The sequence below is a fragment of the Tursiops truncatus genome, chromosome 14, assembly GCF_011762595.2.
Source record: "Tursiops truncatus isolate mTurTru1 chromosome 14, mTurTru1.mat.Y, whole genome shotgun sequence".
In the NCBI taxonomy this organism is placed as follows: Eukaryota; Metazoa; Chordata; class Mammalia; order Artiodactyla; family Delphinidae; genus Tursiops; species Tursiops truncatus.
The window spans coordinates 25,336,184-25,363,253 of record NC_047047.1 but is presented as its reverse complement, the minus strand read 5'-3'; the positions used below and the strand labels follow the sequence as shown (position 1 = coordinate 25,363,253).

General features: G+C 51.7%; 2 protein-coding genes across 6 annotated transcripts in view; both read right to left on the bottom strand.

Annotated features, from left to right (window-relative positions):
* The window catches only part of SLC4A5 (solute carrier family 4 member 5), a 151,066-nt gene extending 142,411 nt beyond the window's left edge, over positions 1-8,655 (bottom strand). The window contains exon 1 of the mRNA XM_073791225.1: positions 8,579-8,655. The gene's annotated coding sequence lies outside the window, so the exon portion shown is untranslated. The remainder of the gene's footprint in view (positions 1-8,578) is intronic.
* Positions 7,690-26,959, bottom strand: DCTN1 (dynactin subunit 1). Of its 5 annotated transcripts, XM_073791221.1 has the most exons (30): positions 26,805-26,958; positions 24,891-25,136; positions 24,527-24,605; positions 24,293-24,327; positions 19,829-19,849; positions 18,085-18,276; positions 17,542-17,739; positions 17,187-17,391; positions 17,032-17,110; positions 16,764-16,923; positions 16,543-16,647; positions 16,170-16,361; positions 15,964-16,080; positions 15,571-15,723; positions 14,793-14,953; positions 14,519-14,687; positions 14,183-14,251; positions 13,883-13,945; positions 13,623-13,772; positions 13,300-13,461; positions 13,081-13,212; positions 12,724-12,849; positions 12,341-12,483; positions 11,901-12,067; positions 10,172-10,186; positions 9,846-9,979; positions 9,538-9,730; positions 9,216-9,295; positions 8,579-8,668; positions 7,690-8,170 (listed from the first exon to the last, which is right to left on the bottom strand). In XM_073791221.1, exons 1-30 carry the CDS (start codon positions 26,835-26,837, stop codon positions 8,033-8,035), a joined length of 3,807 nt encoding a protein of 1,268 aa, XP_073647322.1. In that variant the 5' UTR covers positions 26,838-26,958; the 3' UTR covers positions 7,690-8,032. The 5 variants fall into 5 exon arrangements, 4 of the variants coding, with proteins under 4 accessions (XP_073647322.1, XP_033694052.1, XP_073647323.1 ...); XM_033838161.2 differs by lacking the exons at positions 10,172-10,186; positions 19,829-19,849 and having other exon boundaries at positions 26,805-26,955; XM_073791222.1 differs by lacking the exons at positions 24,293-24,327; positions 24,527-24,605; positions 24,891-25,136; positions 26,805-26,958 and adding an exon at positions 21,243-21,287.
* Positions 26,960-27,070: the final 111 nt, after the last annotated feature.

Here is a 27,070-nt window from a genome sequence, read left to right as displayed (position 1 = left end):
GCCCGTGAGCCACGGCTGCTGAACCTGCGCGTCCAGAGCCTGTGCTCCGCAACGGGAGAGGCCACAACAGTGAGAGGCCCGCGTACCACAAAAAAAAAAAAAAAAAAAAAAAAAAAAAGTTGACAGCCCAATAAGCATTTGGTATAGTACTTTATTAATATTTGTTAGTACTTGTTCATCGTGGAAAAGTGTCCTTGACTAAAATCAAATATAGCTATAGAAATCACTTGCTCAACTTACTGCCGTTCAGGATACACAGATTTTGAAATTGCATTTAAAGGGATCAATGAATGCTATTATTTGTGAAACTGAACATTTTGTGTGCTGCTTATAAACATTATCTATCAATCAGTACTTGGGAAAGTTCTACTTTCTTAACCTATTAATACCAGGAATAAAATATGAAAAATTAAACGGAAAACAAATTACCCTGGGGGCACAAATCTTTGAGAAGTGAAATACCTCCCTCCCCCAGAACTAAAATTACTGGGCAATCTTTTTCTTAGCTTCCCCATTTCATGGGGAAGCTGGTTTATGCCATTCCCTTTGTTGTTGTGCAGCCAAGATTAACAAGATGGGAATAGTGGGTCATACCACACTCATGGCTGACTCTGAAGGGCTCAGCAAGCCAGGGAGAAATGACCTCTAACGTCTGTAAAATTCACCTTTCAAGTTCCTCAACTTATTTCAGAGTCATCTCATGACCCTCATGTGTCTCTTTGTAAAGTCCTATTTAGCAATTTCAGGGGACAAAAAAATCTTGCCACTTCCTTCTCCACTAAGCCAATTCTCTGAAAATGGATAGACTGGCCTCAGTGTTTATAAATCCAGAATTTTGACAGGGATAGGGATGGAGAAAGTTATCTTTTCTGGTCACTGTTCTATACTCTTCCTCACTGCATCAAGTGCTGACTGCAGCTCCATCACTCTCTTGCACGTTTACATGTCTCTTCCTATGATAAAAGGGTTGTCTGTGGCACCTCCACTATTCTGTTTGTTGAAAAGTGCAACATCTTTGGCCAGTTTGGTGTGGCTTGAATGAAGGAAGTTCAAAGGGCTGTTCTAAATTACATTCTATGGAAGTGTTTATTTTCTTATAGCTCTATCCAGTTGCTGCATTTGAAGAAAAGCTTTACTTGGTATTTGCCCCATATTTAAAGTCAAAGGGTTTAGAATTTTGAACGTGACCTGTGGAGCAGAGGTTGAAAGCACGTAACTCTTGTTTAATACCCACATTCCCTTACTGCCTGGGTATCTATCTGACCCCTTTCCATAAACATTTTTTCAATCCTTTCAAATCTTCAGTATAAATTTGCTACATCTACCATCATTTGTAAAGTTGGAGAGTCACTGCTTCAGCTATTTGACAGACTTCCCAAAGTGAAGGGTTTGATACCCATTACCTAGAGTATCTCAAAAGCAAGTTGCTCTCCCATCACTTTCCTTTCCCACTGCCCAGCCTTTCCATATACAATGCTGGGAGGAGAGTACTCCTTCTCAGGTGATGGGCACTATATATTTGGTATATTAATGGGTAATCTGAGGCAAAAGCAAGAGGATATAATTTCTTTCCTCAACACCAATTTGGACGCTCTTATGGACTGAATGTCTGTGTCCCCCAAAATCCATATGTTGAAATCTAATCCCCAATGTGATGTATTTTTCCAAGTAAAAGCTTTGGGAGGTAATTAGGTCAGAAAGGTGGAGCCCTCACGAATGGGATTAATATCCTCATAAAAGGCCAGAGAACTAGCTTATTCTCTTTCTGCCATGTGAGGATATGAAGAAGTCAGCTGCCTGCAACCAAAAGAGCACTCTCTCCAGAACCTGACCGTGCCGACACCCTGATCTCAGACTTCCAGCCTCCAGAACTGAGAAATCAATTTTGGTTGTTGATAAGTGACCCAGTTTATGGTATTCTGTTATAGCAGCCCAAGCTAAGACAGATGCTTACACTCTGAATGAAGGAAATCCTTATATTTCGTTTCAAAATATATTCTCTCTCCTTGACTTCCATCTTTTATCTCCTAACGACTCTGGGTCCATTTTTTTTTTCATTGTACTCCCCCTCTGGCAAATCTATTCTTGCAGAGCCATGGCAGGACATCTTTAAATCCATGTTTTACATAGAAAACACTAAAAGGAAAATCTCTACAATCACTAGTGACTACGTACTGGGAACCTCTGTTCTCAATCTTCCTCCACGTTGTGTTCTTTGTATTCTCAGGATAACATAAGCTATATTTGAATTGCTGACACACTGAAAATGAAGTTTAAGATATATGCGTATAAAGTATATGTTGTATTGGTACACTAATGGTAATTTAGAATATGGAACTCGAAAGACAACTATTTGTAGTATATATCTTTTTCTTGAACCTTACCCAAATACACATACTATAATACAAAACATTTATAAGACAATCAGGGAAATTTGAACACGGGATATTTGATGAATTTTTTTTTTAGGTGCAATAATGGTATTGTAGTTTTCTTAAGTGCTCTTTTAGGGATACTAAAATACTTTGGGATGAAATGATGTCTGGGATTTGCTTCAACATAACCTGGGGGTAGAGGAGAGTGAAGAAGAGCTACACAGAGGAAACAAGATGGGTCATGAGACAATGAATATGGGCACAGGGAGATTCATTACACTCTACTCTCTTCATTTGTATGTTAAAATTTCCCACAATAAAAAGTAACAAAACACAGGGTGGCAGACATATATTTACTCTGACACCAGTTATTTGAGCGAGATGAGTCCAGGTCTCACCCCCAAACTCCCCAGCCTTCTGGAGAGAAATGGAGGCCGAACATCCCAGGCTACCCCCCCCCCGAGTACCTCAGCAACAGAGGCTGGCTGTCCCTGGGAGCAGCACTGCCTGTTTCCGTTGTCACATGTGGTAGAGATGAAGGAAGCCTGGGTGAATGGACATGCTTCTCAATATACACAGAGGAGGAGAGGGCTACATGGAGTTTAACATCCACAGGGAGGCAGGAGAGGCTGCTCACCCTGATTCCATGTTCTCTAGGTGTTCTGGGCCTACCTGACAGGGTTCAAGGTATTCAGTGCTATGAAGCTTCCCCAGTTGGGCACGTGGGGCTGTAGAGCACACAGGCTCCTGGCTCACTTTCAGCTCCAAGGCTGAGTAGGGCAGAATTGACTCTGGGGCCTTGCACATTTCCTAGGATTAGCTAGCCGAGACTAGGGTCTCTGTATTGCACCCACTCCTGCTTCCCACTCCGCGACAGCACAGAAAATGGGAACCACGAAGGTATATTCAAACTGGGGTGAGGTAGGAGTGCCATGAACATTTGACTCTTCCCCAGCCTTGGCCTGCTAACAGTAGGAGGAAACAGTGCCTAGATGGTAGAAAATAGGATGGTAACCACCCATGAAAACAAGCCAAAAACTGGGGCACTGAGGATTGCCTGTCCTTTGGAGCCCAAAATATGATGATTTGTGTCACAAGTGTGTGTCTTGGGAACATGGCTGCTTGCATTTTATTTCCTTTTCATTTGTTCAATATCATCCTCCCCCAGTATCATTTCTTATTGAGTACCTGTGTCAAACACGCTTCCTCATTTAACCTTTCCCTGAAGATTACGAGGAAAAAATACCACTTGAGGAAGGTGCTATTAGCCTCATGTTATAGATACAGAAACTGAGGTTGAGAAGTTAAGCAACTTCCCTTAAGTTCATACAGCTTATAAGTGTAAGAGCTGGGATATAAGCCTTATACTTACTTCACAAAGTTGTCTCCAGGTTGGGGAAGGTGATGTTGACCCTGGAAATCCGCCAAAGAACCCCAAAAAGAGAGGGGCTCATAGGAGACAAAATTGAGACTGTGTTCTTGTATCACAACTGGCAGTTCTGGGTGTAGATGGATCAAAGGACACTGTTCCCATGCTACGCACCATCCTTGGTACACATAGTGCCTCACTAGGCCTCCCTCCCCACCACCACATCCTATCCGTTTCCAGAAATCTCCTGGGCTCCATAAGCAGCTCCCATTATCATCTACAGGCAATGATGCTTGCGTCAGCTATCTGCCATCCCCTGGCCACCCAACTTCCACCACTGAATAACGGGAAACAGTAGTGCACACGTGCTCCTCTCTCCCCTTTCTCGTCACCACAACCCAGTTTCTTTTCCCTCTATTCCACCAATAGAGGGAGCTCTGACCAGCTCACCGGGCATCTCAGAATCAGATGCCACTTTCTCTCTGAACTCAGGCCCATTTGACCACTGAGCAATACAAGAAACTATCAACTACCTCCCCCAAATCTCCCTCTTCCTTGGCCCTGTGACACTTCCTCTGGGGGCCTCTGCTCCAGTGATGATCCCTGGGGCTCTGCTGTGGGTTCTTTAACTCTCAGAACTGCCCAGGGCTCCGCCCTCCTCCTGCCCTATACTCTCTCCTCAGGTGATCTGCAGCCTCACCTGATTCCCAGGCCTCTAGCTGCTTACTCTGTCTTGACCAAGTCCTATAGGCCAGTGCCCGTCTGTTCACCTCACACTTCAGGACTTGTATGATATGCCATGCTGCAGGGCGTGGGATCTGGCTTTTCGGGTGGTCAACTAACACAATCTCAACAAGTGAAGGGGAGCGAACACCAAACAGGGCAAACTTGGAGCAACGAAGGACAGCAGACAGAAGAGAGAGGAGGTGAGTTTGCTCTCTCCATCCCTCCAACACCCCAAACGTAGCATTTCTGAATAGTCTATCCAGAGACATCACACTTGGACAAGTGGCCAGTTATTTGTGAAGCAGTGGCCCACTCATTAAAACAAACCTTGTGTTTTCTGCTCTTTTCCTGCCTAGCTTTCCTCACCCTCACTGCTTGGGGATTGTATCTACCAATAAAGCACTAGCACTGCAGCTTTGCCTCAGGTTCAGTTTTCTAAGTAACCTGAATTAAGAGAATACACCTCATCCCAATCATGTCTTCAACCACCACTGACACACTCCCAACCCATTCCCCAAAGTTTACCTCCAATCCAGACTTCTCTGCTGAGCTCTATACCCAGTTGGATCCAACTGCCAGTGGACATCTCCACTTGGACATTCTCACAGGCACCTCAAACTCATTTCTAAAATGAAACTCATAGTGCTGCTCCCCAACCGTGTGCCCTTCTCCTGTGTTTTGGGGGAGTCAGAGATGAAAGACACCTTAAAGGAACTCTCAGTCTGGCTAAAGAAGGAGACAGATGGGTGAACTCACAATTACAATGGAAAGAGACACGTACTGGTATAAAGCAATGCCATAGGGGCATGTACTGAAGAAGAGAAGAAAGGCTGCTTTGGGCTAGGCTTGCATGCGTTCTCTCATTTAGCCTTTACCACAGCTCTGGAAGGTATCGTTATTCCTATTTTGCTGTTGAGAAAGCAGACCAGAAATTAGAAACCTCGCCAAGGTCACAAAGCAACTAAATCCAAGCACACCTGAAAAAAAAAGGTTCATATTCTTTGCTGCTCCAGAAGAGGAGCACCTAAGAGGTTACAGGGATTGGAGATTTCCTAAGGTAGCAGTGCCGGAACTGTCTTAATAAATGAACAGGCTGTCAGCTAAGATGGGGTGGGGTGGGGGCAGAGAGATAGAAAGGAAGGAAGGAGGTAACTGGCATTCTTGGCAGTGGGAAGAGGCCTGAGCAATCACATGGTGGCAAAGAAACTGCAGGGGTTCACTAAGCCTAGACCATAAGGCACAAGAGAGGCTGGACAGGTGGGCAGGATCCAAATCATGGATGGCCTCATGCACCATCCTAGTGAATTTAAATTTTAAATTCTAGACACTTGGAGGAACCATTTCAGGATTTTGTTTAACTTTTAAATTCTACTTGAAAGAACCATTTCAGAATTTAAACAGAGAATGACACAGCCCAGTGTGCATTTTGGAAAGGTCTCTCGGGCATCCATGAGAATTGGGTGAGAGAGGCAACAGAGGTAGGATGACCATTTCAAAGACTGCTGAAATACCCAGAGCAAGAAATTATACACAAAGTTAGCAGTGGAGGGAGTGGAAAAAAGTGAACAGATGTGAGAGACAGTAATGAAGGAAAAACTGAACAAGACTGGGTAACTAAATTAGCTAAGGAGAGTGGAGAAGCCATCAGATACCCTGGTTTGTGGCTTGTTACATACAGGACATGGAAAAGATGCTTTCCATTTTAGACATGCTGACTTTGAGATAGATACCAGCAGGCAATTGAATAAATAAGTATGGTATTCGGAAAGCAGTAATGGTGAGAAACGACTACCAAGGCAAACGGACAGAACAAGAAAGCCCTATCCTCTTCTCGTACCCCTGGGAGTTGCCCAGTCTTGGCCCTTGGTATCTTAAACACCAATGGGAAGGGAGGTCAGCAGCTTAGGTAGAAAGGACAGGAACACAATCCAATCCCAGGGAAAGAACAGTGTGGTCTGCAATTTCCTCAGCACTAGAGGAGGCCAATTTGGAGAGGTGAGGTAAAGACTCTCTGATATCAAGACACAGCCACCCTCCTCAACCAATTCTGGAAGAATTAAGCCCTAATACCCTAAGGTATCCCTTAGGTATATGCATCTAGAATGGTATCAGCTATGTGTAATCCTTGAGAGTACTGAGGAAAGTCACACAAATCATTTTCTCTTGGAACCCCAGTTGAAAAAGGCTAAGGTGCAGAGCAGGTATCAAAACACCATAATCCACTGGCCTTCCCAAAGGGTACATCAATTGGGAATCCGCCCAGCACTAACGTGTGCCCTGGGCTCCCAACCTGGAACCTCCTTGTCCTGTTTGCTCCTTTCCCACAAGCAGAGGACCTGACCTAGCTGGAGCTGCTCCTAAGCACTAGGGGTCTCTCCCTCCAATTGGATCAGAGACCTCTGGCAGCCTGCGTAGGATTTCCCCAAGGAGGGAATAAAAGAGTATCAAGGGAATTCCCTGGCAGTCCAGTGGTTAGGACGCCACACTTCCACTGCAGGGGGACGCGGGTAAACGACGCAGACAAAAAAAAAAGAGAGAGATGAGAGAGAGACAGAGAGAGAGAGAGAGAGAATCAAGGAGTCAGCCAACTGAACTAAACTGGGGTTACGTTCTAAAATGCCAGGGCATTGTTCATTGGCCTAACGGGCCCCAAATCTAGAAGTGATTTCAGCAGGTCTGGGCAAAGGCCCAGAAATGTGCAAATTTTTTTTCAAAGGAGCTCCCCAGGTGATACTAATTTGTAGTGGGACTTGGGAGCAGCTTTTGCAACTTCTATCCTTTCTTACCGGTCTGTTGCTTTGGTCCTCCCTTGCTTAGTAAATGTTCCCTCTGAGAGACCCCAGATCTTATGGGGAGACTGTGCCAGCGCATCAGAAAGTTGTCTGGGGCGATGATCATACCATTAGCCCAGCTCCAAACACTGGCTTGAAGAGCAGTGAAAGATCCAGAAAGCAGAGGCAGGCCTGCTGGCAGAGACGACATACTCCTGGCCTCCTAACTCCATAAACGAACTCAGGAGCTAAGCCCGTGGTCTAGCCCTTTTCCCCTTGCTCCGAGAAACTTACTGCACACAAATTTGAGGAACACGGCATTCTACTGGTCACTAGAGGGAGACCTTCATATGTGACCCAGCCAAAGCCTCCTCAGCATCCCTTCTCCTCCACTCCTGCTCTGAGCCAAACGGCCCAAGTCCCACTCCCAACACCACACAGAGAACACTGAAGCAGAAGTGACTTTAATCAAGGGGTGAAGTCCTCAATCAGGGAGACCTCACTTGACCTTTGGTGGTGGGGTCTCAGCCTACCTACCCACCACGGCCCCTGAGTCTCCTCAGGAAGGAGGGAGCAATTGAACAGCAAGTTCCAGCAGAGGTCGGGGAACGGAACTAGGGGAACCAGGTCAAGGGGCAGGGGCAGGGCACTGACAGGTGGGAGTGAAGCTGAAAGGGGCAGGAACAGCTTCACACAGGCGGTTCTACCTGGGGGCTACCCAGTGGCTATGCATCAGGCAGAGCGGCACCAGGAGGGCTGAGCGTAGAAGAGGACAGCGAGGGAAGGAGCATTTAGGAGATGAGGCGACCATGAAGCTGGTGCAGCTGCTCCTGGGTGAGCACCAGCCGGTGTCGCTGTCCAAGGCCAGCAGCACACGAGAAGGTCACTTTGCCCATGTATACAGTGTCGTCCTGCTGCTCTTCCTTGGCCTGGGAGTTGGGAAGGGGAAGAGGCCTCCAGGTCAGGGGCTCACTTGAGCTGTGTGCCACTGACAGGGTCCCTGAGCACTGAGACCCTGGGTGACTGAGGCTTTGAGGCTGCTAGACTATAATGACCACATTTTCCAAATCAGAATTGAGGTGCACAGCCTGACAAGGGAGTTTTGAGCCCCTTCTGATGTCAAAAGTCATAGAAGATGTTTAACTGCTAAAATATTGGAATTTCAGGAAGCAATGCAAGCACTCTTAAGATACTTGCAAGTAAGACTTGGCCAGATTTCTCAGGATGTTCAGTTGTTGGACCTGAGACCCTAGAAGCCTCTTCAAATTCTGGAGGAGAGGGGAAGGACCCACCTGAGCCCTCCATACTGCCCCTCCCCCTCCCCCACTCCCTCTTACCCTGAGGAAGGCTGATGAAGGGAAGGTAGCAAAGTCAGTGGGGACCGTGGCTCCAGGGCGCTGAGATACAGTCTCCTTAAGGACCTCATCCTGGCAGAGGGGAAAAGGATTCATTTAGGGGACCCCCACAGGCTAGGCCAGTACCTCCCTGGTTTCACAGGAAGGAACACTAATACCAAAGAAGCAGGGACCAATCCTCTTTATCATAATACTTTTGCTCTCAACTCCAATCCCATCCCTACCCAACATCCTTACTTTACAGATACTTACCCTTTTAAGGCTCAACTCAGATTCTATAGCTTCTGGGAAGCCATTTCCAACCATTCTACTCTGCAGTGATATCAGCTCTGACAGAAGTTGTGCCTGAAACCACACACTCTAAAGATGATCCTAGCTCAACCCACTTTGTTGATAAGAATCTGTTTTCTGTTGATGAGAATCTGTTTGGGAGTGAGGGCAGGTTCCCAAGGCAGGAATCCTGCCTCCCCTTCCATCTCCTCCCCAGGTGTCATCTAGCACAGGGATGGGCCCCCAGGAACCCTGGGAGTTCTTGTGGAAATGAACATGCTAGGGGCTCCACCACGGAATGTTCTGAAGTGGGCACTGTCGGGTGAGAAAGGGCAGGGTCTAAACTAACCTTGAGCTTCTCGATGGTGTCGCTTAGGGACTTGAGCTGAGCCACTTGCTCCAGGAGCTGGGCCGATGGGCTCTTGGCAGCTGTGGGGATAGAAGGCTAGTGAGGCCCACCAAGGCCCAGGCAGGCAGCTGTACTGGATTAAGGGTCATTAGTGCAGATACTGGACCCGCTCATGGAGTAGACATGTAAGAGGGTAGGTGAATCAAGCAAATTAAACACTGAGACCAAAGGGCAGTGCTAGGAAGAGCCTCTCTGGCGTGGGAACTGCCTGGGGCAAGGGGAAGGGGTGTGTTTTCCATCTCAGGATTTGGCTGGTCCATACCAGGGCTGGTGCGGGTGATGTCCACGACATGGGTGTGTGCGCTCAACTGATTCAATGTCTCCAGCAGCTGGTTAGTCTTACGATACAGCACTCCAGCAGCTAGATCACTGCCAGGGCCCTCACGGGGTAGGAGAGAGAGCTTTGCCACGTGCAAAGGGGGCAGGGCTGCTAAGGATGCCTTCATCTGCGCTCCCTGTGGGGGAAGGGGGAAGAAGGGTAGCGGTAATAAGTGATAGAAGGCCCTGCCATCTATCATCAACGAGGCAGTTACACTCCACCTCTACCCATCCTCCCTGTGACCTCCTCACCTTGAGGATGCTGTTCTCATGCTGGAGCTGGGAGATGTGCAGCCTCATGGCAGAGATCTGCTGAAGCAGCAGTGGTGAGTCCTTCACCAGCCCTGGGCCTGGCACAGATCCCGGAGCCTGCCCAGAGGCACCTCCTATGGGTACCATAACAAATGTCATGAGCCCCAGGTGCAGAAGGCTGAAGATGGGCACCATCCCTACTCATCCCCTTTCCTTATCCCCTCCTACCTCCAGTCTTGATTGCTCCCAAGGGGGTAGTCTCACCCTGCTCCCCCAGCCCCAATTCCCACCAGCCCTGTTAACCCCCCACCAGGATGGGTCTCTACCTCGCTGCTGTTCTTCTGTGCTCAGGATAGCCCATTGGGGAGCAGGAAAAGAGGAGAGAGGAATTAGATGATTTGGGAGTGAGGGGGACATACCAGAGGAATCCTGGGCACGCAGGAAGACTTTTTTCCTAATCACCATACCTTCTCTAACAAGACCCTGCCTCTACTTTTGGGGAAAGAGCAAATATGTGTGAAAGACAGAAAAGGGGAGCCAGGCCACAATACAGGGTGCAACACGTGAGGAAGAGTGGCAGCGGGAGTGTGCGCAGGAGGAGAAGCACTTGAGGCCATTCTTGCCTCCCTGCCTCAGACTCCAGCTCCCAGAAGGGCAGCCGGAACGCTCCTGACACCCTGATATGTCTGCACCCTCAGTGCTCCCTAGCAGCAAAACTGAAGTGGAGGATGTGGACACATTCCCATGTTCCTCAGGTTCCCCAGTGCTCTGAGACAGAAGTCACCCTTTTTTGGGTGTGAAGTTTCATAGACTAAGAACCGATATTTGTTTAAAGAGCCTATATGCTAAAGCAACTCAATGCGGTAATTCTGGAGACTCCCCTCCCAAGGAACATGGAGCCGTCTGCACCACAAGAGTCTAAAGTCAAGAAGACGCTTGGTCACTTTCAGGGTCAAGCGGCACCAGTGACGGGGGCTTTGATGAGGACAAGACCCTAGGTGAGGCCAGCTGACAAGGCAAGCACAGCAGGGGAGATCTAGAGATCCTGAGGGTTTAATTCCATTACAAGGAGTTTGCCTTCTGGAGGTGAGAAGGGTAAGCAAGAAACTGAAGAGAGAACAAAAACCGAACTACACGGTAGATGAGAACTAACATGGCGGTGGCCACCTCCTTGGTCAGGAAACTAAGGAGACTAGGCCTGGAAGCCAGAAAAACTCCAGGTAAGGAGCCCTGACCACACTAAGAGACCAGGCAAAGGTCAGAACACAAGCCCCAAGTGAAGCTGGGAGAATTCAGCAATGGAAGAGACAACTACTCTATAGGGTGAAGCCACGTGAACTCAGTGGGGAAGAGAAAATGCAGTGCCCAAGCAGAGGAGGGATCAAGAGCAAGGACCATGCACTGCTGTGGATACCACAGCACTCAGCCCAGCCTGCTGCAGGCTGGTGACCCTCTGGAATACAGGGCTGGGACAGGAAAGCCAGACGGTAGACCCAGAAGGGACATCTACTGGAGTCCGACTGTCACTGTAATTCTGAGCTTCACCAACAACTTGGTAAGGCCCCACTGCCCCACCTTGGTCAGAACTCTGCACATATCTTCAAGAAGTAAAAACTTGGTGAAAGTTGCCAGAGGGCTTCCCTGGTGGCGCAGTGGTTAAGAATCCACCTGCCAATGCAGGGGACACAGGTTTGAGCCCTGGTCCAGGAGGATCCCACATGCCACGGAACAACTAAGCCCACGCGCCACAACTACTGAGCCTGTGCTCTAGAGCCCACGAGCTACAACTACTGAAGCCCGCACGCCTAGAGCCCATGCTCCACAAGAGAAGCCACAGCAATGAGAAGCCCACGTGCAGCAAGGAAGACCCAGTGCAGCCAAAAATAAATTCATTAAAAAAAAAAAAAAGTTGCCACAGAGTGAAACTGGGCAAGCATATTCCTGGTTGAATATCCAGGGGTAAAAGAGGGGGGCAGAAGTCAAACTGAAGCCAAGGGCAGGAGGGGGGCCATCCAATCTCCTCTGGGCTAGTGCTGCCTGTTCCACTGCACTCACCACCAGCAATGCCAGACACCAGGGTAGCAATACCCGAGGGAGGGGGACCCCGGAGCCCCTCGATTGTGCGCTTGGACTGGCTGTTCAATCGCTGCTTTAACTCTGCTTTCTCTGCCTCCAGCTGGTCGATGTCAGCCTGAAGTGCATCCATCGTCTCCTCGAACTCTCTGTGAAAGAATCTGGGCTTGGACAGTGTCCCTTCCCCATGGCCCCACCCCCCCTTCTCAGTCCTGACTGAGTCCTTGGAGTAGCCCTACTGGTGAGGAGCCAGAGGCAGAAGAGGCTCAGACTGGGATGAGATGATGGGGATGTCAGCTGGGAAGGAAGATGGCGTCTGTCCCCCTGGGGAGTCTCACTACAAGAGGCCCTGGGCTAGGCGGCAGGGAGCTGCTGGAAGGAGGGAGGGGTGGAGTGAGCAGGGGCCTGGGAAGGTGCCTGACTTCTCCTTCTTCCGCAGCAGCGCCTGGGTCTCCTCCAGCCGAGTCTGGACTTTCTCGATGCGCTCATCTGCATCCTTGGCTGCACTGTCCAGCTTCTTCTCCAGGAGGCTCAGCCGCACATTGGCCTCACTGAGCTCTTCCCCCTGGACAAGGGCAGAGAGCGTCTAGTTCCCTTACACCCTCCCATGGCCCCCCAGAGACCTGGAATAGACCACGAGATAGAAAGCTTCCTGAGGGCCCACGAGAACTCCCACTGATCACAGGTGCCACTTCTCCCCACTCAACCCCCAGCCCCCCTGAGTTATGATCACCAACACTCACTGCTTCCCTGTGCCCCATGCTATTTCCTGGCCCCCCAGATCCAGAGCCTTCCCTATCCTCACCTTGATCTTGAGTGACTTCTTCAACTCCTTAATAACTGTCTCTCGATCTTCAAGCTTCAAGCCCAGGCCTTCAGCATCTGTGATCTCTGCACGAAGGGCTGCAGCCCGCAGCTCAACTGGGGGAGGCTAAGGGTAGGGACAGGAGACAGAGGGCAGGGATAGGGAGAGGAGGTCATCAAGGCACTCCTTTCAGAGATCCAGTCAAAGGGAAAATCTTCTCCTTGCCTCCTAAGCAGGATGGTGCTCCCCAGATTCCTTCCTGCTGCCGCCCAGCCCTCCCTCCCACAATTACCAGCAGCTCTCCAAGTCCTGCTCCTCCAGGCCCCTGGAGCCCCTCCAAGGAGCGACCCCACCCACCTTGCTAGGGGGCCGCTCTGCATCGTACTCTCCCTCCTGCATGGCGGTGGCCAACTTGTTCATGGTACTGATCAAGATGCTGCATGACTGGCGCAGACACTCATAGGGGCTGCCGGAGGGGGCTCCGTAGATCTGCAGGTGTCAAGGGCAGTAGTGAAAACCCCACATTGGCCACCTGACTGCCCCATTACCACCTTCTGCTCAGCCTTCCCAGCCCACCTGCTCGCCTGCTTTGAAAGCCAGCTCCTCCAGGGCAGCCACAGGCAGGCCTTCATTCTCTGCCAGCGGGGCAATGAGCTGGGCGGCAGCAGCAGCCACCTCCTGCAGCACAGCCACCACCCACGTCAGGTGTTTCCTGCAGTCTAGGAGTGTGTCGGATACCTGTGCAACAGGCCAGAGTCAGGAGCCCACTCTGGGCCCCGCACCACAGCTCCCAGCTACCTCAAAACCATTCTTGTCCCCTGACCATATCCAGATCTTGACACGCTGGGCCCCTCCTGGTTCTACTTGGCTTCCTTCCCATCCCCCTTCACAGCCCAAACCTGTGGTCCAAAGGCCAGTGCAGCTGGGATCCCAGGAGCATCTGTCCCTGGCATTCGCCTCCGGATCTTCTTGCAGAACTGGCGGATATCGCTGCACGAAGTTTCCAGGTCCCGGAGCAGGAGTGCAATATCTGAAGCCTCCTGCCCACCCTACTCAGGGAATAGGAAACAGATGGAGAGCCAAGTCAGCATTAGGGCTGGGGCGAGGAGGTGGGGACTAAAAGGAAGAGGAGCTCAAACAGATCTAGTTGTGCTCTCACCTGCAAGAAGGCCCGCAGCCGTCCCACCTCCACACTCATGCAGTCCAGGGCACTCTGGGTGAACTGTGAGGACAGAAGCAGGTCGTTGTCAGCCCCCAACAGGAGCCCTTCTGCCCCATCACCATCTCTAAGAAGTCTCCGCCCTCGGCTGGCCCCCATCCATAAGTGGGTCCTCTGGCTTCCCTGATCTGGCCTTAGTGACCCTGTTCCAGTCTTATGCGACACCCCTTGAGGGTGTGAACTGATGTCTCCCATTTCTGATCTCTATAAGGGGCTCAACCACTGGCCCAGACACCTCACCTTAATGTGGTCAGCCAGCTGTATGGTACTGTCCTCTGGTTGTTCAGAGAGGTGGATGCTGTACAGATGCTGAGGAGGGATGGCAAAGAAACAAACAGTCTTTAGGCCTTGGAAGAATGGAGAATTCTTCCCGAACTGCAATTTGACCCTGTCATCACAGGACTCCAGAGGTATGAGAGCATCCAAAACCCTCAAGGAGCTGCATCCTAAGGTGAGTCCATCTACGAGCCTCAAGCCATCAGCCTGGGACATACAACCTTGGCTACACTGGCAACAGCCTCCAGCAGAAGAAACCCTCCCTCCCTCCTGTGCCAAGGCTGAATTCTCGCCCCAGACCTGGTAGTACTTGATGGCTTTGGTGAGAGGCTCTACGTTGACAGTCTCGTCCAGCTGGTCCTTGTGCAGCAGCTCAATGAGAAAATCCAAGGAGCGTTCGTGGGCACTCATCTCAGGGTAGAGGCTGCCCACCTTCTTATACATGTCCACACTGCACTGAGAGAGGGCACTAGAGACCAGAGAAGGGCCCTGTGAGGCCAGCGTCTACCAGGCAATCTCAGTTCCAGCCAATCTCGGACCCGTGGCCCTGGAGTAGAGGTCAGGGGTTACTTACTGCTCATAACGGTGGAGTGTGGCCTGCAGCAAACTCAGCGAATACACCAGCCCAGCAGCAAAGCTGAGCTGCTCCCCCACAGCTCCTCGAAGTCCTGGACGCTCTGAACAGTTCTCACTTAGTTCAAATTTCTCCTGGGCCTGCTTCCGGATTAGCTCTGCCTGTGGGAAGAAGCACCAGAGACCTGGGGCTCAGAGCAGGGGATGGAGAACACAGACTCAGGAATAGAGAGAGCTGAGCAACTATGTAGGGGGCATGGATACATGGGGGAGAAAGCAGAAACAGCTCTTAGATGGGCAGGGACTATCACATGGGGAAAGGGTAATGATGCGATTACTGGTGGTTATGAAGATTTGGGATGTGGGGATGAAAGGGTGGCAGGACCAGTGGGACCAAGCTCTTTCCCGCCTTAAAGCTGCCGCTCCTGTTACCTTTCTACCTAGAATGCTATCCTGACAACGACCTCCCCACTAACTCCTAGTCATCTTCTAAGTCTGGCCTCAAATGTCATTCCTTCAGTGACAACCCTCTATCTAAATCGGCTCTCCGACCGTGCTCTCTCAAAAACGCTACCTCCACTTCACAACATGCCATCTCCCCTTCACAACATGCCATCTGTAATATACATCCATCTGTGACTTTGTTGACTGTGCTCCTCCACTACATCATAAACTCTGTGAGCAGGGAGAATGACTGTTATCTTTACTTGGCATCCTCAATGCCTGGTTCACAGCAAGTTCAACAGAGTCCTGTTGGGCACGTGATTGATAGACCATACCTTGCAAATGAGACGAGGCATGAGCAGCAGCACCAGGACGCAGTCATGGTCCCCACCTGGCCGAAGGAAGCTGTCAGGCATGAAGGCTGTCAGCAGGGACATGTGCCGGTTGGCCTGTGCCACCTCCATCTGCCTCAACTCCATCTCAATTGCCTGTGAGGTGGACAGGGAGGTGGGCTCTCAGCCAGGCTGCAGAGCGCCTCATAACCACCATGCCTTGCTCCACCACGTTCCCCGCTTCTAGGCCCAGGCCAGGAGTCTTCCAAACCACCACACAAAGCACGCCCCCATCCAGGAAGTGAAGCCCAGAACCCCACACCAGATCAGCCCACCGCCACACCCAGGCTGGGGTCCCCAACACTCAGCCCTCTGCGACCCACCCACTTTCCTGACCTTGGCATGGGCCTTAGTCTCAGCAAACTTGATTTTGAAGTCAAAAGTCTCTGGGGGTGGCTGCTGCTGCCTCTCCACAGATGCTTCCTGCTGGTTTGTCAGTTCCCGGTTCACATCCTGGGAACAGGGACAGACAATGAGGCACAGCTGGGTCCTCAGGGAGCCCTGAGGAGATGGTGGGCAGAGAATAGCGGGTAGGCAGGCACCTGCAGGTGGGCGGTCAGCTGGCGATACTTCTTGATGGTTTGCTGATAGTCTGCAACTGTCTCCTGGGCCGCCTCCACACGCTTCTGGGCCTCTCGCACCCGTGCACCCGCCATATCCAGCTGCTCCCGCAGCTCCAGTTCTGTCTCACGTGCGTTCTCCTGCAGCTCATCGTTCATTTCATTCATTGCTTCCTGGGAGGCCACAGGGGAGTTGAGGCAAAGGAAAGTCAGAGTCAGGGTAGCAGGCCAGGGTGGGTTCACTCACCATGCCTCCTACTCAAAGGTCAGGGGTCACATGTCAGGCCTTCTCTCAGCAAGTCACTTCCAACTACCCTCCATCAGGGTCATGAGACAGAGTCTGCTCTTCTCTTACCAAGTCCCCCACGGTTTCTCTCAATTCCCGCACTTTCTCTTCCAGATTCAGATTCCGGTCTGTCAGCATCTCCACCATCTCCTCAGCACCCAGGGCAGCATCCACCTGTGTTACAGAGAGGGAACAAGGAGAAGGGCTGAAAGGCACCTAGAAACAGAAGGTGCCTATAACAGAAGCGAGTCAGTGGGGGTGCTCTGGGCAAGGCGCTGGGCTCCCCAGACCTGCTCCTTGAGCTCATCAATGGTGCTCTCTGCCTGGCTCAGCTCCTCCTGCAGACGCTCCCGCTGTTGCCTCACAACTTCCAGCTCTTGGTTCTTCTTTTCCATGAGCTTCTGGAGTTTCACGTGCTCCTGCTTCTCGGAGGAAGAAAGATCCCGCATTCTGTGGGAAAGTGAAGAGAGAGGAGAGCGCGTGTCGGAGTCACCGGGTGGTGGGCGCTCTAACACATTTGGAGACAGGAGAGTGAGCCGCACAACGAGAGGACCCTACCTCACTAGGGCATCCTTTAGGCGGGCGTTCTGCTCCTCAAGCTGCTTGAGCTGATAACTGGACGCAGCGCCATCTGAGCCTGGGGAAAACCATTAATACTTTCAGACAAAGTTCCAACCCCACCATTTGGCCCCCAGCAGCTCCTGGCCCCTTACCCTTCTCTTCAATCTCAGCCTTGAGGATCTCCAAGTCAGTGGTGAGCTCGTCCACACGCTCCTTCAGCGCCTCCACCTCTTGCTGTAGGGACTCAGCCCGCTCTTCGGCCATCTCCTTATCCAGAGTGGCCATCTCGATGGCATCAGCAGTGTCAGCCATCTCCTCCATGTAGCGTTCCTTTGCCTCTAGGGCCTCCTTGGCTTCCTGAAGAGGAGTGGAGGTCGGTTGGGTTACAAGCACAGAGCTGCCTCATGCACCCTTTCTCACAGGACACTCCAGGCTCCAGTTTCAGCTTCCAGTACACTTCCTTGGGCCCCGTGCCTCCCCAAACACCCTCTTCATCCCAAGTCCCACCTTCCGAGCCTCCTTGAGGCGCCGCTGCAGGTCTGCCTGCTGCTCCTGCATTTTGCTTTTCCATTCTTGCACCTGCTCCAGCTGAATCTTGTGTTTCTCCAGCTCTTTTAGCTTTGCCTTGTCTTCTGCACGTTTCAGTCGCAGGGTCTCCAGTTTCTCCTCCAGGTCCCGCACTTGGGCCCTCAGCCCCTCCTCCTCCTGCAAAGGAGAGACCCTTCAGTCTATGCACAGCCTCCCCCGTTTTCCCCATCAAGACTGAGCTGGAGTGGAAAGGACAGGAATGTGTGCAGACATCATTCCAGGCCCAGGGCCAAAGCAAGTGGCATACAAACATCTGAGAAGAGCCTGATACATAAGGGGAAAGTGTGGAAGGGCAGAGAGTATAAGAGCTTAGTCAGTGATGGGGTACCTATATGCTGTGTCCCCCACTCTTCTAATCCAAGTTCCGGGTCTCCCCCAACCCTGGGAAACTTCGAAGACCCTGCCAGGGGTCATAGGCCCTTTCGTGTCTTGGATCTTCTTCACTCCAACCCCAGACCTTACCTTAGACGGGGAAGGAAGCGGTGGGGCTGCTCCAGGAGAGGTGAGGGCTGGCGTGGGGATGATGGGTGCCGCCAGCGGAGTCTGAGCTGGGGTGCTGGGCTCACTGCTGCTCAGCTCACCTGCTGATGCTGAGCCAGAGGGGCCCAGGGAACTACTGGCCCCAGCTACCCCAGTGCTGGCTGGGCGGGTGGGCTATTCAGACAGGGTAGGGGCAGACCAGAAGTGTAGGGGACAGGGGTGGTGAAACAGAGTAAGACAGAATATGAGAATATGGTGAGGGAAGTGACAGAAAAGGAAAAAGGCAGAGAGTATCAAAGCACAAAGAGAACAGAGAAACAGTGATGAGCAGAATGAAAATGACACAGTCAGAGATAGCGACAAAGGACCGGGGCAGGGTGGGGGTGAGAGGATGGCAGGAGAGGAAGGGATGGAAAAAGACATAAGATTACAATGCTCCTCCCTTGGCACTGACCCCACATTCCTCCAAGCTCTGGCAGTAACCCCTTAGAGCAGAATCCCATACTCCCCAGACCATTCCTTCTGTGACCCACTTGTGATCATTCTAGCAATTTCTTAATACTCCCAATCCCATTGTTGCTCTGGGCCTGTGCCCTCCTCCCCCAGAGTGAAAAAGTGCCTCAGTGTCATTCCCAGAGAAAAAGAACAGATTGATCTCTAATTTTCATATTCCCAGAGAAGGCTGGGCTAAAAGTGGGGGTACTAGGCCCCCCAGCTCTTTAAATCAAGCTGATTCTCCTCCCCTTGATCTACTTCAGGGGACCCTGCAGGTGAAAGAGCCAGGGTGAAAGTTGTAATCCTTGGCTCCCCTCTGAAACAAGGTCAGTACAGCCAACCCATCTGTCACCTCCCTCCCTCCAAGACAGAGGGGCTCTAATCAGATAACACGACCCAGGCCCCTGTGGAGCTGAGGCCCTGGAGCAGACAGGCCTGCCCAGTGCTCCTCCCTGCAGGGCTGAGCCCTGAAGCTCTCCCGATGGGCTGACACTCAGAGGCCACATGCCCAAAGCCTTTCACAGATACACCCACCTCCTTATCTCCTGACATTTACACTGCCAAGTTTTTTCACCTTTCTTCCAATCCCCGCCCTCCCCCCCAAGACACACACACACACACACACACACAGCTGGTCTAAATGCCCTTCACACACACACACACACACACACACACACACACACACACACAGCTGGTCTAAATGCCCTTCACACACACACACACACACACACACAGCTGGTCTAAATGCCCTACACACACACACACACACACACACACAGCTGGTCTAAATGCCCTACACACACACACACACACACACACACAGCTGGTCTAAATGCCCTACACACACACACACACACACACACACACACACACACAGACACACACACACACACACACACACACACACACACAGACACACACACACACACACACACACACACACACACACACACCTGGTCTAAATGCCCTTCTTCAAGAAAGCCTACCTTGATTAACTACAACCACTCTCGTTTCTCTTCTGCGCTCAAGCTACCGGCTCCTTAGAGCCAGAAGTCACTTTCCCCGGAGGGGCCTGTCATTAGCCTCAGTCCCCTCACTCCCCTTAAGAGAACCCAGGGTACACTGTGACCAACTTATACTTGCTCATACACATGCCCACACACATGCACACGCCTAAAATGAGTGTGTGTCCACTCAGCAGTAGCTTGTACAGAGGCCTGTTTTTCCTCACCTTGGGCCGCCGGGTTGTAGTCTGGACAGGCAACAGGAGCCAGAGGAGTAGTAGTCAGGAAAGAAAGGATAATGGCAGAAAGACAGCAAAAGGGACAGCAATGAGAGCAGAAGCAACAGAAATGAGGCTACGCTTAGCGGTCCCACCACTCCTCCCCCATCCCCAGCCCATCCCCTTCATCCAGTGAATCACCTCGTTCCCATTCCAGGAACTCAGAACTCCTATTTCCCGTTAGTTCCTTCTCCCACTTTTGTCCTGCCCTTGCAGACCTCACCCCTTCAGACACCCTGGAAATCCTGGAAGTCCCTGTCTCCTAGGCTGAACCACAGGAGACCAAACACAGCAGCTGGTAGAGAAGACCAGTCCTTCTGCAACAACGTCTCCCACTCTATCCCAGAGCCCCGCCCACCCACCACTCCCAAGGACTTTCCCAGGTCAGCCCCTTCCTTCAAGTGCTAGACTCCACAGAGGACTCCCTAGAAATACCATGTGACAAGAATGATGATATGAGCCCGAAGCGAGCGATATGAACCCAGCAGAGGGAGATCAGGTCCCCAAGGCAGAACAGCCCTACTGTATACCCCACCCCCACCCCCTTCTCCAGGACCAGTTCCAGCAGCAATTCCCTTCCCCAGGGCAGAGGGCTCAGGTGTCAGGACCATGAATACTGCATGAGCCTGAAGCCCAGAGCTCAGCAAAGTAACCCCACCCAGCTGCAAGAAAAGAGGGGGAGGGTGGGCAGCAACATAGGGAAACTACTGCCCTAAACCAAATCCAGAAACCCCTCAGGTTACTGCAAAGTGATACAGATGATTAACTCCAACTCCCAAATAATGTTCCTGATACCCAGTGTCTCATACTTCTGGCAAAGGCAAGATTTGGCTTGGGCCCTGCTTCTAGGTCTCCCAAGGAGACCAACGCCCACCTCTACTACCCTGGGCTAAGCCTCCATAGCTGTGTATCAAAAACTATTCTAGGGAAAGACCCCTGACACAAACCCCAGTGGGGCGGGGATGCTGGTATTCAACCAAGAGTCATTCTAGCAAAGGTTGGGTGAGGTAGGCCTGCTAGAGGCACAAAGACATCTGGACCTGCTTCCCAAGATTCTCTCATAGGAAATGCATCCGGAGCCAGTTTGCAGCAAAAGCTGCCTGAAGCCCAAGCCTGAGAGGCCACTGGGTACAAGGCCCAGAACACAGATTCAAAGCCAAAAGCAGGCAGGCCAGGGAGCAAATGCCCAGGGTGTGGGGCATGGCAGTGACACACACCTCTCCCTGCCCCCCACCTTCATCACCATCCTCTTCCCCCAACCAGGTAGACAGAGGAAGTCAATCAGCCCCCACCCCCACCCCAGCAGCCTGCTGCCACCATCACGCTGGCAACCCAGCAGCAGGACCAGAGCAAGCAAGAGTACCTTTCGGGCTGTCGGTGCCTGTCTCATCATTGCAGAAAACCAAAGAAAGCCAGGATAGGAGAGAAGGAAGGACAGAGGAAGATGGACAAACACAGAGGAAGGACAGACGGAGGGAGGGAGGGGGGGAAGAGACCGAACAGAGGGAAAGGCGGCGGAGACAGGAGATTAGTGCATCAAATCCCAACAATGCAGCCTCAGCTTCCCAGACCAGCAGCTTCCCAGCTGGCAATGGCTGCAGCTCAGATGCAGAAGCCCCCACGGTGCGCAGTGGGGACAGCCAGGCTCCGGCAGGCACCGGAGAGGTAGCCGGCCTAGTTCGCCAGCTGAGGCTGATGGCAGCCTCAGTGGCCGCAGCAGCAGCTCCACCTGACGTCATGCACCCACCCTCCTCTGCTCCACTAGGGGTGGAGACACTGCTCCTCAGTCGCCTAGCAACCACCAGGCTCTGATGGCTCCTCCTCCTCCTCATGATTGGACAAAGTCCTCTACTGAACCCGCCCTGCTTCCTCCTCCAAAGAACAGGTTCTGGCTCCTCCCTCTCCTTCCCTCTCCCCCAGCCCCAAGAATTTGCTCCAAGAAATTGGGCTAAGGGCCATCTCATTTCTGGGATGACCTCTCTGGGACCGGGGTATCACTGCACAGGGACACAGGGCCTCACTGCTTCATCAGGCCTCTCTCATACTCACACTCCCCTCTGTCCACAACCCCATCAACTCTACTTCTGTCTCATACACATGGACAATAATACCCTTATGGTGGCTCATCAGGCACATGTACCCACAGCACTCCTGCTGCATCAGCTCAGCAGGGCACACTAAGAAACCTGGGGAACATTCCATCTGGGCTGCAGCAGCTCTAATGACAGTGTTTGGCTCCTCTCTCAACTCTACCCTTGTTGTAGTCAGGTTAAAACCTGTCTCTAAAGGGCTTCCAGAAAGGACTGGGCACCTTGCAGAGACATCTGGGTTCTCTCTTCCACCCTCCTCCTCAAAGTTCCTTCTTTTGTTCTGGTGCTACCTCCCTGTTCCCTGGGTTAAGTGATGTGCTGTGACAGAAGCACTGAAGAGGAAGACCCAGGGGAGGACTTGACTACTTGACTGACATTCTGCATCACGAGCCAAGAAGGTGCTATATCCCAGCACAGGCAGCCTAGGCTAGGCTTTGCCACATTTCTCTAGGCAGCCGCCAAAACCCCAAGACTTGGGCACAGCTCAGGTCCCTTCTCAGGATCAAGTCAGACTGCGGCCAGAACTCCTCCATAGATATCAGACTGCAGGTCCTCTTCTCTATTCAGGGGTCTGGTGTGAGATGGGAACCCCAACCTGGAGCCAATAATCAAGGGAAGAAGCCCAGTGTCTGGAATGGGTCCAGTATCCTTTTGAGAATTATTTTCCTTTTTATATCCCCATTCCCTCCCAAGCCAGGACCCCAAAGCAAGTACCATCATGTTGTCTCTTCCAAGGCAAAACTCCAAAGTGAGGACCCACCACCAACCAGAAGTCAAAAAAAAAGATGTTTTACTCTCCCCTCCACTGCCCCAATCTAGTAGCCCTCCGTGCAAGGTCAGAAGGGCCTGAAACAGGCTGGTGACAAGGAAATCACAGAATCATACATACAGCACAGCACATACAGGTCTGACAGGCACATGCAGGTCGGAGACAGCTTGGGCATAGCCCCAAGGCATTGGGCTGGTGTGAGGAAGTGGTCATGGCAGCAACTTAAGACTAGAGGAGTTTCAGGGGTGTGGGAGTTGTGGGAGGTGGGCCTCAGGCACACCACCAGAGGAAGGAAGAGGCAGTGAAAGACTGACAGAGCACAGTGAGGGTGGGCATTCATGGCAGCACCCACCCAGAGACAAGAACAACACAGGCTTTTCAACTCAGGACTGTTCTTCCTGTGCTGTTCCCTGACCTCCCACCTTCTTACCTAACCACCTCACTTGGTACTTTCCTCACCTCCAGACCCCCAGTCTCTCCTCCCACTGCCCCCAAGCTGAGGCTAAGTGAGAATCCACTGTAACCCAGTAAATGCTCTATTCCATGCTGCTACTGTTTACAGTCAAATGCTTGGAGTCTCTGACTAGACGTCCTTAGGCGATGGGCAGGAATGTGGGAAGGGGTGAGGATCATCCCTAATGAGTACTACCTGAGCCTGATGTCCTTGCACCCCTCAAAGGAACTCTGAAAGCCAAGGCTGCCATTTCCTCTGGCCATCCCAGCCCCAAGGTCACACACACATGCATGCAGCCCAAGGACATGCAGGACAGCTGGGGAGGGGGCTCATGGCCCTCACCCACCCAGGCACAAATAGTAAACACACCACCTTCTTAGGCTTCAGGCCCCGCTGCATGAGGAGTAGGAAAGGGCAGAGTTAGAGAATAGGCTTAAACATCACACTGTGCTAGCTGGCCAGATATCTTGGGTGTAGGTATTAAGACCAACTCAGGCATAGCCAGGTATGGGGGGAGCCAGGTCACTGTCAAATGCAGGGTAAGTGAGGTGAGGGCTCCCTTAAGGATCAGCTTCCAGGAGGTCCACACCCTGACCCAGAGGAGCTGGAGAGTCTGGAGCCCCACCTCACACATCCTGCACAGAGCAGCGGAGGGAGGCTCCAGCAGGCCCTCTGCATACAGCCTGAAACAGGTGGCAGAGGGTCCACCTCCTCTCCATTCACTTGTGAAAAAGAAAGCACCTTCTTTCTCCAGTTCTTACCTTACCCCTACCCTACACCCATCAGATGCTGGCAGCCTTGGATACCAAAAGGTAGGAAGTTGGCAACAACACTACTGGGGTCAGACCTGTCCTCCCTTTCACCCCCAGCCTCTGTTCCAATTGATCCAGAACTTCTGGGCCTTAATAGCTTTTTCCCTGATACCACCCTTACACCTAAAGCAGCAACTCATACCCAGAAAGCTTCCTTCTCAGAGAGGATGGAGACTGGAAGGCTAACTCAATTTACTCATCTATTGCTTCTACCTGTCTGGTATTGAGTCTCCCTCCTCTCTTTCTCCTTTCCCTCTACTACTCCCACCCCCACCCGTAACCACTTACCAGTTTGCTGGTCTTTGCATTTGAGTCAGTTCCCTCTGTAGAATGCAAACAGAAACAAAGTGTGTGTTTGTGTAGAGGGGTGGAGGCAGAGAACGTCATGGCAGGTTAGGCAAGATATAACAAGGGAATATGGTGGTGATGGAAACTCTCAGGATCCACTGTGGCCCCGTGTTCTGGGGAGAAGTCCTGGGGACTCCTGGATGTGAGGAGGCAACTTAAGTGGGTGGCTGTTACCTCTTCTGAGGACCTTTGAGGCAGAAGAATCAGGTGTCTCTGGGGAAGTAGTATCTGCTCCATCTTCAAATACCTGGATCTGAGGACACAGAATAGACTCTATATAGCTAGATCAAGGCTGGATGTAATATGGGCCCTTCCCCAGGCCTTAAGCAAACCTGGGGTACAGGGCAGCTTCCTTAAGGATAGCTCTTAATCTTCCCTCCCCCATTACCTCCCACTCTACCAACCAGAGACTTATGCTCATGCCCAGGAAAAGGGAGCACCAACACACCAGCCGCACATGCAACAGAGCATGTACACGTACACACACACACACACACACACACACACACACACACACACACACACAGGAGGTGAGTACCTGGGATTGGCGCACAAAGATGCCATGCCCTTCGTCACAAGTGAAGTACTTCCTGCCTTGGACAGTTCCATCATTCTTGCCTTTTGCTTCATCCAGGATCACACCTACCCATTTGCCAGTGGCAAATAGTGTGGCTCCAACATAGGCCACAGTGCCACGGTAGCCTTTTCCAATCACCTCCACGCGGGAGCCCACTCGCAGAGGCCGGGCACTTGCCTCCGCACTCATTCTGCTGCCACTGGGAGTCTGAAAGACACATGCAAACATACACAGTTAAAAGCCTCAGGTCAACGGTGTCATCCTAATATATAAGAAAGGCCCCAATCAGGATCCTGGCCTGAAAAGGGATCAAAAGTCACTTCCCTGAACCCCATTCTCAAGGTAAAGTGTCCCCACCACCACCACCAAATTCCCTTTTGAAAATATGTCAGTGCTGTGTTCTAAAACTTCTCAAAACGCCTCTGGAATCTGCCAGAATTTGTAAGAGATTATATTTAAATTTAATAAATCAGAATTCATTGCTAGATCTGTGAATGTCACCCCACACGGCTGCTTTCTCAAGGAGCACTGCCCCCTAGGAGGGGAATGAAGCTCAAACAAATAACTCAGTTTAGACCAGGCTCCCCACAACCCAGGGCCTGACTCAAAAGCCTGAGCTGGGAAGGCAGGTGAGTCAGTAAGCGACCCCACTAACCCTGTTCCCTCCCTACTGCTGCCTGTCCTCCCTGAGGGCACACAACTGTGCCTCCTTCCAGCCCTTAAGTCACTACCACTCCTTCCTGACCTGACTTCCCCGCCCCCACCAGCACACTCCTAGATGCCTCACCAAGCCCGTCCAACAATTTACTCCCTTCTTCCTGGCCTGAGCCCTGTTCTATCAACTCTCTACCCACAAGTTCTGGAGATCCTTCACTCATGCGATGTCACTATAAAAAGAAAAAGAAAGGTCAGGTAAATCGGGTATCTCAGATCTGTCCTGCATCTGTCCCCCAGACTCTGCCCAGTGGTTCAAATGGATGGCTTATCACCCTATCCATGGTGATAATGGACAAGGCAAGGGAATAGACTAAATATTGTCCTTGGGAAGCTCTCATCTTCTGACATACCCATGATGACAGGACAACATGAAATGAGGTTCCAAATAGGCCCACGGCTTAGAAGAAAATCACACCTAAGCCATTTTTAGCAATAGCAGCTCTATGAACCAGGGGCCTTGCAACAAACAGAGAAGGAAGCATGAAGAAGTGACAGCATGGCCTTGAAGACTCCACAGGGCCCCCTTCTGATGCCCCCTCTTGGCTTCATAAGAGAGCTCTGCCAGAGCCAGTGACTCCCTAACTCTCTTCCCCAAAGAGCTCATCCAAGAAGGTGAGGATACCGTTCCCTGGGGCTCCGAGAGGCCAAATCATACCTGGGACAGCCGAGTGGCTCTCACGGACCTGACAATAAAAGGAACTGACAGTAACATCAGGGCTGGCCCCAAACTCAGAGACGCTCTCCAACCTCCTAACCCTAATAAGCCTCTCAGAATCAGGTGGACACAAGAGTGGCTACAGATTCAATCTCAGTCAGAAGAGCAAGAAAGCGAGTGACAAACAACAAAGCAGCTCTAAAGAAAGACTTCACTGAAAGACCATTCCAACCCACCAACCCCATTTGTAATCCCCAAGATAGTCTGGCCCCCTCAGGAACCTCTGGCCTGAGGTCCACTTGGAGTCAAAGGTCAGGCCTCACCAGTACCCAGAGAGGGCCCAACTCTGGGAAGGGAAGCCTGTGCAGTCCCACACGGTCAGGGCCGCGAGTGGCCCCAGCCTAGCTACCGCCTGTCTCCCCACCCCCCACAGCAATGTCCACAGCCACCCAAGGCCTTCTCCAGAAGCCCTCCCGTGGCCATCCCAGATCAGGACCACTTACCCGACTGTACACGTGCCTCTTGCTCTGGGCCATGTTGCTCACCCGGCCTCTACCCCCTCCCCCAGCTGGCCAAAGACAGAAAGAAAAGGCAGAAACCTAGGCAGGAGGGTCAGGGCTCCAGGCCCTCATGGACAAACACAGAAGCCAGCCAGCCTGGCCCTCCCTAGTCCATGGACCTCCCTGGGTGGCCTACTGGGGTAGGGGTAGGGACAGAGATGGGGGCTGAGGAGCAAGTCCCCTCTGCTGCTGGAGGATTCCTGAACCCA

Excerpts from the sequence above, each read along its gene's own strand:
- DCTN1 (XM_073791221.1), bottom strand. The coding sequence starts at position 26,837 with ATGGCCCAGAGCAAGAGGCACGTGTACAGTCGG. Across the intron at positions 17,392-17,541 it reads GCCTCAAGGAGGCTCGGAAG|GAAGCCAAGGAGGCCCTAGA; the intron begins GTGGGACTTGGG and ends ACTCCTCTTCAG. Across the intron at positions 15,724-15,963 it reads AGACTAAGGCCCATGCCAAG|GCAATTGAGATGGAGTTGAG; the intron begins GTCAGGAAAGTG and ends TCCACCTCACAG.